At 39.7% G+C, this 8,712-nt stretch overlaps 2 protein-coding genes across 2 annotated transcripts in view; one reads left to right on the top strand and one right to left on the bottom strand.

The window, feature by feature from the left end:
* The window catches only part of LOC109466066 (syntaxin-6-like), a 12,495-nt gene extending 9,362 nt beyond the window's left edge, over window positions 1–3,133 (bottom strand). The window contains exon 1 of the mRNA XM_019763669.1: window positions 2,932–3,133. Coding sequence (XP_019619228.1) covers window positions 2,932–2,966 — 35 coding nt within the window. The 5' untranslated portion in view covers window positions 2,967–3,133. The remainder of the gene's footprint in view (window positions 1–2,931) is intronic.
* Window positions 3,134–3,184: 51 nt separating this feature from the next.
* Window positions 3,185–7,977, top strand: LOC109466065 (probable tRNA N6-adenosine threonylcarbamoyltransferase). Its single transcript, XM_019763668.1, has 8 exons — window positions 3,185–3,213; window positions 3,656–3,787; window positions 4,031–4,150; window positions 4,298–4,426; window positions 4,659–4,801; window positions 5,091–5,285; window positions 5,776–5,942; window positions 6,357–7,977. Exons 1-8 carry the CDS (start codon window positions 3,195–3,197, stop codon window positions 6,496–6,498), a joined length of 1,047 nt encoding a protein of 348 aa, XP_019619227.1. The 5' UTR covers window positions 3,185–3,194; the 3' UTR covers window positions 6,499–7,977.
* Window positions 7,978–8,712: the final 735 nt, after the last annotated feature.

Below are 8,712 nucleotides of genomic sequence, written 5' to 3'. Positions count from 1 at the left end.
ACGATCCTGTCAATAGTGTCAAAAATGGCACTGCTGACAGGACGATCCTGTCAGCAATGCAGTATTTCCTGTTATTGACAGGATCGTCCTGTCAGCAGTGCAATATTTTCTGCTATTGACAGGATCGTCCTGTCAGCAGTGCAGTATTTTCTGCTATTGACAGGACGATCCTGTCAGCAGTGCAGTATTTCCTGCTGTTGACAGGACGATCCTGTCAATAGCCTCAGGCAAAATAAATCATATACATTATTTTTATGAGAAATACTGCTATCATGGACCAGACATTTTTCTTTCGCGTTGCCGAATTTTTGCGGCCGCCGCATGCTGATGGTGCAGTACGGTAGGGAATTTTCTACGATTAGTTCGTAAATGTATCGGCTTTTAAACTTATTTTCGGAGTCGATGGCTTTGTTTTACAAACAAATCAGACAAATTATTAGCGTTGTTTACACGACTTCAAAACGCTAGCGGGGCGCCCGATGTTCCACCAATGACAGCGATTCTCTCGGTAGCGTCGTGCAAAATGTTTTGGTTCAGCAATATGCAGGGGTCCACACAAAAATAAGGCTAGGGTCGGCGGTTTTTTTTAGGGTCGGTCGGGAAACAGGAAACACAACATTTATTTTCCTAGGCCTCAAACCCCATGTGAGGCCAGCTGAGCTAGGTGAATGCTAAGAGATTTTGGAAGGTCCCTTTTGATTCTACCACTTGAATGACATTCCCTATTGTACTGTATGAACAAAAGACATCCTCCTCGGTTGTATGCAAATCAGTTTTCAGGAATATTCTTGTTGTTTGCTACAACATGCACTTTGAATACTTCTTCATCTGAGTAAAGGCTACTCATAATGTTTATGACATAAACATTGCTATGATTAGAATGAAAGCATTTGTATCATTATCAATGAAAACCTGAAAATTTATCTGGAAAAGTCAATTAGTTTTCTAGAAAGAATATATCATACTGTGACACGACTACTATTGAAGTCACTATGGATGATAAGTAAAAGTTTTTGTTTTGTGTCTGGTTCCCTTTTCAATAACATCTGTCATACCTGGGTCATATTGGGCCATTATTCATAGTTATTGAAAGCTGCATACATATATGGGTCAAATTGAATTATGTCTAATTGAATTTTCTTCATCACTTCACACCCACGTATAACATCATGGACTGGCCATGGAGGCAACCTCCTATTTGTAAGATACACAGAGTGAGTAAATGTGATACTATGCCAGATCAATTTCCGTGTAAAAGTAGGGCAGACATTAATCATTGTTGAAACACAATATTACCGAAGGCTAAACTCACAATAAATATTTATGGTCTAACCCAAAATATCTCTTTGTATGATACAATGTAGTGGTAAGAAGGTAATCAGTCACCCAAAAATTGGATTAAGAATAAATTTAAGATACCAAATCCATGAATGTTTACTTGCATCAAGGTATTTAACCTCCTTGCTTGCATCAAGGAGATTCTACATCGATCACCCTTGCTTACATATAGGTTTACTAAATTGGATTGAATCAAATTTGTTACTGGGATTTCATCCCATAATGACCCAGGATGTAGGAAGTTCCGCTTCCTGGTACAGGTCAGCCAAACAGAAACGCCATGTCAGCTAGTGTAGCCTGGATAGTAGTGTTTAAACAAAACATACTAATTACAAATACTGTCAGTGTGGTTCTGTTATTATTGCAATAAATGTAATGACTGTCATGTTTTCTAAAATATATTCTAATAACATTGTTGGTTCACTGATTAGGCAGCAGTTTTGGGATGTGATCATGTCCATTTATGTCCAATCAATAATAATTGAACTTCTGGTCTCCAAGATAATATCTTGACTGCAAGTGTATAATAATTACTGGGCTTGTGCCAGGTGCCCTAGAATTAGTCGCAATATGCACAGGTTTTCCTTGTTCCATTCAATAACTGATACAGTACTGATAAAGGAATGACATGGTCCCAGGGTTTGGGCCGGAGCCAACACTGACACACAAACAGAGAAATTCCTCCTCTGACCTCCCCAAAATTCTGACGCACATGCCGCCCAGAGATGATATACACCAGACACAATACACACCCTTATTGTGTAGGTGCGAAGGAACCACAAAGGAGAAAACGAGGGTACTCTCCATACTGTCAACTCCGAATAAATCCTCATCTACATAAGACAAGGATGTGAAACGCATGCCCCACACAGCATCTGTCGCTCTCCATCTAAGCCTAGAGGACGACTCTCAAATCTTTTAACACAAACCTCAACTCCTTCCGCAGAAATCCCAGCAAGCTTCCCACATCTTCTGCGGTGAGTGCGGGGCGAGTCATAGCTCATCAACATTTAGGGAGCAGCCATATAGAGGGGAAGACTGAGCGGAGGGAGGGCAGGGTGTTCCCACCCATGGAAAATGTTCTATATTTTTGGGACGGCTGCTGGTATTTTTGGCAGCCAGGAAGGAAACACGTCATAGGCTAGGCTGGCCAGTCTGTGAGAGTGTGACTGGCATACCGCAAGTAGTATGTGTAGGATAAACAATGCAAACTTGGCCTTGCTGCAGAATGTAGAGGAACTCAACAACAGTGCCTCTGCAGTCTACGTACGGCAACTATTTCGTAGATCTCTGAAAGTTATCGTAGTAACGTCACTAGATTTTTGACACGTTGTAAGATAGACAGTGTGTGTAGACATAAACAAAAGTGTTGTTTGGCTTTAAATTCTACGAATCGCAGAAGCAATCAAATACTAAACTGTAGTAAACAAGAAACCACAATTTTGGTGGGATATGAGATATAACTACGGGTAGCATGGATCTGTAATATTGAAGGAAGCCTGCAAATTATGATTTGCGGAAAAAGGAAACTATTAAATCTTGGCGTCGTCTTTGTCACACTGTTGCATTTAAATTTGCGAAGAAAATACTCACTCTTTCACGACGAAAAACGGATCTTCCAACGACATGTTGATGTCTGGAAATCTGGTAAGACGTTCTGCCACTCCTCTGGATGGGAAAGTCTTGAGAAATGGACGAAATCGTGAGAAAAGGAGAGAATTATTGGACGAAAGCGACGCTCTAGGACAGTCGTGAATCTACCACACCACTGTCACATTTCTCGTGACGTCACTACCGGAAGTAAACCCCCGAGGCATGTGAACTTTGACACTTGACCTTTTACAAACGTGCAGAGTATGGACCAGGAAAAACAAGGTATTTCTGCTAGAAAGTTGGCTCATAATCTCTTTTTGTTGTAACAAATGTTTTGTAGTAAGTATGGGAAATGTGTATGCGTAATATGGAATCATTAGATTGCAAAAAAGAGACCCAAAGTTGACCAAAGAGACTATCATATATAACAGTTAGACTACAGAGATTACAAAATTTTATGTATGTTTGTCAAAAATTATGATATATACTGTATCCATCTATCTGTTTCTCTATGCAGTTTCTCTTTGTCATGTCAGAGGGCACTTTCATACCATAATTAGAAAATTAAAGGTGTCAAACCTGTCTTACAGGTTGCCTTGAATGGTATTCATCAAAAAGGTTATAGGGTAGATAATTTAAACCTCCTGGGTTTCATGTCTCTTCAAGTTTTTGTTTGAGATGTAGAATCAGGATACTACTGACAACCAACTTGTGCCTATCACAGGAGCCGAGGGGTCCAAGCCAATCACCGTGATCGGATTTGAGGGCAGTGCGAACAAGTTGGGCATCGGAATCATTCGGGATGGAGAGGTGTTATCCAACCCCAGACACACCTACATCACTCCTCCTGGGGAAGGTAGGCTTTCCAGAAACGGTTGGCCTGGCTGGATGTTGTGGGGTGGTCTACCTTGCAAGCCTGCCTTTCTGGGCTTCAAGGGTGTGCATGGGATTTTTGCAAATTCAAAACAGGTGCCCATAGGAAAATGACTGAATCCAAGCATGGTGATGGTGTATAGTGATGACTTCTTTAGGTGGAATATAAGGGAAAATGCTGTGTGTTACATATAGGCTTATAATTGCATTTTTATCTGTTTTGCAGGGTTCCTGCCCAGAGACACGGCCAAACATCACCAGGCCCACATCCTGGATGTGTTACAGCAGGCTCTGGACATAGCCAAGGTCTCACCTCAGGACATCGACTGTGTGGCATATACAAAAGGTCAGTGTAAAGTCACTCATTTTGTACCAGCATAACCATCTTTTCCTGTTGTTGAATGTGTAATCTGTGTAAAGTTACGTAAATCAAGCTTGTTTGGTCGAATTTGATAGGTTAGATAGGATATGAATTTATGACTATACCCCCCAGGTCCAGGAATGGGAGCTCCCCTAGTCTCAACAGCTGTAGTGGCGAGGACTGTGGCACAGCTGTGGAACAAACCATTACTGGGGGTGAACCACTGCATAGGGCACATTGAGATGGGGCGACGAGTCACAGGTAAAACATGGATACATAAAACATTGGTCACATTCATAACACAAAGTTTCTTTTTTTGTGTGGTGTTATGAAAGACAAATATTAAAGAATGTTTCATAGGTATGTCTTTTGAGTCAATTACAAATTGGTTGGAGTAGCCTTGTTATCGTACTGTGTCTTTCTATTACTTGAAGTTTAGAAAATTAATGTATAGTTTCAAAAAGATACTTTCTTGTACATGTATGGCCTGCAGGTGCAGTGAATCCAGTTGTCCTGTACGTGAGTGGAGGAAACACCCAGGTCATCGCCTATCAGCTGAAGAAATACCGGATCTTTGGGGAGACCATCGACATTGCCGTGGGCAACTGTCTGGACAGATTTGCAAGAGTTCTCAAGGTAGGCGAAGTGTCCTATAAGTAAATGTAAGTTGATATTCAAAGACACTTGTGGTATATACTGGTAATTTGAATGACAAGAACACAATACTCCAAGAAGAAATTGTTTAATATCACTCAGTTTTGTTGTAACTTGACTAAAGATGTTTTTCACATTTGTTATTAAAATGTTCTTTTACATCATTTTATTAACATGGACATTTAACTCAAAGGTCCTCAAGATATAGATTTGTACATATATCAGCAATTCAGGTTATTTTATTATGGAGATGTTTATTTTTCCCATCCAGATCTCCAATGACCCCAGCCCAGGGTACAACATAGAACAGATGGCCAAGAAGGGGGAAAAGCTTATCGACCTTCCGTATGGTGTAAAAGGCATGGATGTATCGTTCTCCGGGATCCTGTCGTACATCGAGGACGCGGCACAGTCGCTGCTAGACTCCAAACAGGCCACACCAGAGGACCTGTGCTTCTCATTGCAGGTTGGTCCACTCACAAGAGACATCTAGTGAGCAAAATTGGTACTGCAACTTGGCCCACTATCATTCTCAGTTGAACCATGGAGCTATATTAAACCATGAATGAACTACCCCTCTTTTCTATGCTGGCTGTCTGCATTAGATAATAGGCAAGAACATTCTGTATATTTCAGTCCAATAACTAGTTTTCAAAATGTATGGGTCATTCTATGCGGGTACTACTAGTAGTAGCATACATGTGTACTAGTATAATATACACAAGTAAATACAGTTATTACACAATTTATAGTATACAGTATACATGTACTAGTTCAACTAGTAGTAGCATACATGTGTACTAGTATAATATACACAGGTAAATACAGTTATTACACAATTTATAGTATACAGTATACATGTACTAGTTCAATTGACAATGTTTTCTTTGAGTTGCACCAGGAATCTTATTTTTGTCTATAATGCCTAAGGAGATTTTTCTCTCTGTCTTCCCCAGGAAACCGTGTTTGCGATGCTGGTTGAGATTACGGAGCGAGCGATGGCCCACTGTGGTTCAGAGGAGGTCCTGATCGTGGGAGGGGTGGGGTGTAACGAGAGACTACAGGAGATGATGGGCATCATGGCCGCCGAGAGGGGAGCCAAAGTGTTCGCCACTGATGAGAGGTGCAAATTCTTTCCACATTGATGATACCATGATTGCATAATCTGTGCATATTTGTTGATACATTTCTATGCTTTTGCTGTATGAAACATTTAGAACCTATTCATTATAGTCTAAATGGGTCAAACTAGCTGGTATGCCTTCTTTCCTACCTGCCAAGTGCATAGGCCAGAGAGAGCTGGCCCCTTTCTCCTCTCTGAGTCTGTAGCTAGCTGGCATATGATCTGTAATAACAGTACAACATGTATATAAGAACTCGTGCTTATTTAGTAGAGAGGAAGACGTACCAAGATCCTCTATTTAACATTACATATTGATAAGCTTATAAAATGGTAATCAGCACCTTTATATTTGGTTGATGTAAACTTGATTTTAAGACAGTGAAACTTACTGAAATACATTCCACTGTTTTCCAGATACTGTATTGATAACGGAGCCATGATTGCCCAGGCAGGGTGGGAGATGTTCCGTACTGGTCACGTCACAGCCCTGGCCGACTCCTGGTGTACGCAGAGATTTCGTACTGATGAGGTGGAAGTCACGTGGAGAGACGACTAACCGCGGGAACCTATTTAACAACTGCGCTACTTTAAATGCTGTGTCTTCCTATCATATAAGACATCTTAGGTTTTTCTTTCTAGACAAAATGAGATGTACACATGTATAAGCATACTTAAGTCAGTGTATGAATCATGTATGAATAAATTTGATACTTCATAATTTTCAACATTGTTTTTCAAGTTTTTTTTTCAAGAAATTCTATCATGAATATTTTTTCATCATACATGTACTACATGACATATACTGGAAACTAGATGTGATATAATGGCTGAATATTTGAAATCCACTTTTGGAGTCAATGACTGTAGTCCTCTTAAACAATAAAATAGCATCACTGTCAATCTACATGTATGGCAGTTGTATAAAGAGACAGATACAGGTATAATATAGGCCAAAATGGCACAGCATATTTTATTGTCTCACACAAGACTCTTAGCCCACAGTAACAATCATCATACAAGTTCAAGTACTGTGTACATACAGGTCAACACACTTACATCATAATAGTACTTGTCTGTAACCATTATCTTAGATTTTCAAGTACACATATTAGTACACATCAAAATGTCATTCGTTACAGTGGGAAAATACAAACTTAATGCTTAGTACTTAGAGTTCTTTTCAAATCATTTTTTATCAAGTACATGCACAGTGGTAAAAATATCACAGACGTCATGTCTGAGACAAGTACAGGACATACAAATATCTGTAAGGAAGGAAGACGATGTTTGAAATGCTCCCTTCATTTGGTTTCATTAGTCTTACAAACTAGTATTTGAGGTAACACAGTTATAAATGCTTTATTGCTTTCATTCGGCAAGTGGCTTTTGACAAACACACATACAAACTGTGCTCTGATGAGATCACTCCATACTACTGTGTTGTACATTGCTGTCTTTTCACAATACAAAATACATTAAAGTTCATATCTATATGGTCAGATTTATAAATAAGACACTTATTAAACTATAGTTGACCTCTTCGGCATATCTATCCATACTGTTGGGGTCAAGATTTAGTCTAATTCAGCTACACCAAAAAAGATTTTTACACTCTTTTTACATAACACTGCCCATTCCTGTGCCCTTTTGTATTGGTTCCAGCATGACTTACATGTAGTAGCATAAGAAATGATAGCTTATGTATTTATCACACATTTTTGTTACCTTTAAAACAGACGAAAACTCATCACATTGATTATCTAAAGTTTCAGGCTTGTCATACAGGATACTGGTATGTTTGCTTTAGCTATAACCAAAATACTGGACAACTCCACATGTTCTACATGGCCAAATCAGTACCTAGTCTCCAGCTACTTCGGCTACAAAGCTAAGAATCTTACAGACCTTGGCAGCTTTTGACTAGGCACAAAAACATTAAGCACCAATTACGAGAATCATATGATAAAAAATACAGAAGCAGCACAGCATCTAGATCATATTTTTGATATCAGAGACTCAGAGCAACTACAAATTTCAACAAGGGAAATCGTAGATTTCAAACCTCCGAGTTTTTTTTGTATTCTATTGGTTTAGGTTATTTGTTTGTGTGTAGTATGAAAGTTATGTGCGTAATATGTTTGTATGTGTTTGATGGCTACTGACGGTTGGTTCGGTATGGACTGTTGATTAACGTGTCTCACAGTCTGACAGCCTGCACCGTCACCCGCGCCATTACCCCCGCCGTCATCCCGCGCCGTCATTGCTGCGCCGTCACCCAAAATTTTTATCGGAACCAGACACCCCTCTGTTTGACCCCTTTTGAATGCTAAGACCCAAAACTGCAACCGCCCCATTCCTTAACAACATGGTAATTACCATTTTCAGCATGGCGGGGGTGTCCGGAGCACTTAAAAACCTTTTATTTCGACGCCCATAAACACATATGCAATTAAACAAAAACGTTCTGCATCATCTGCAGCCCAATAGCAATACGTATACCGAACCACAGACAAATCCGTCCAGCCGATCGCGAGAAACAGCTGCTGACAGAAATGTTTCAAACCATAGTAAAACCTCCTCGCGGAAGGATATCTCCTTCCCCGGAGGTAACAATATAAGATTACAATGTACACATAGATATTTATAGATTCAATAAATATTCATCGCTAAAGTAACAAACAAGCATGAGTAAGGCACAGTGCTTGACAAACTTCTGACTTAGAAAATGTTACTATGATCAATCCAAGCAGTTACTGTGTTCAATAAAACT

This window comes from Branchiostoma belcheri, unplaced genomic scaffold, assembly GCF_001625305.1.
Source record: "Branchiostoma belcheri isolate BF01 breed outbred unplaced genomic scaffold, Haploidv18h27 scaffold16, whole genome shotgun sequence".
Lineage (NCBI taxonomy): Eukaryota > Metazoa > Chordata > Leptocardii > Amphioxiformes > Branchiostomatidae > Branchiostoma > Branchiostoma belcheri.
The sequence above is the reverse complement of the archived record's forward strand: the minus strand, read 5'-3'. Positions and strand labels throughout refer to the sequence as shown.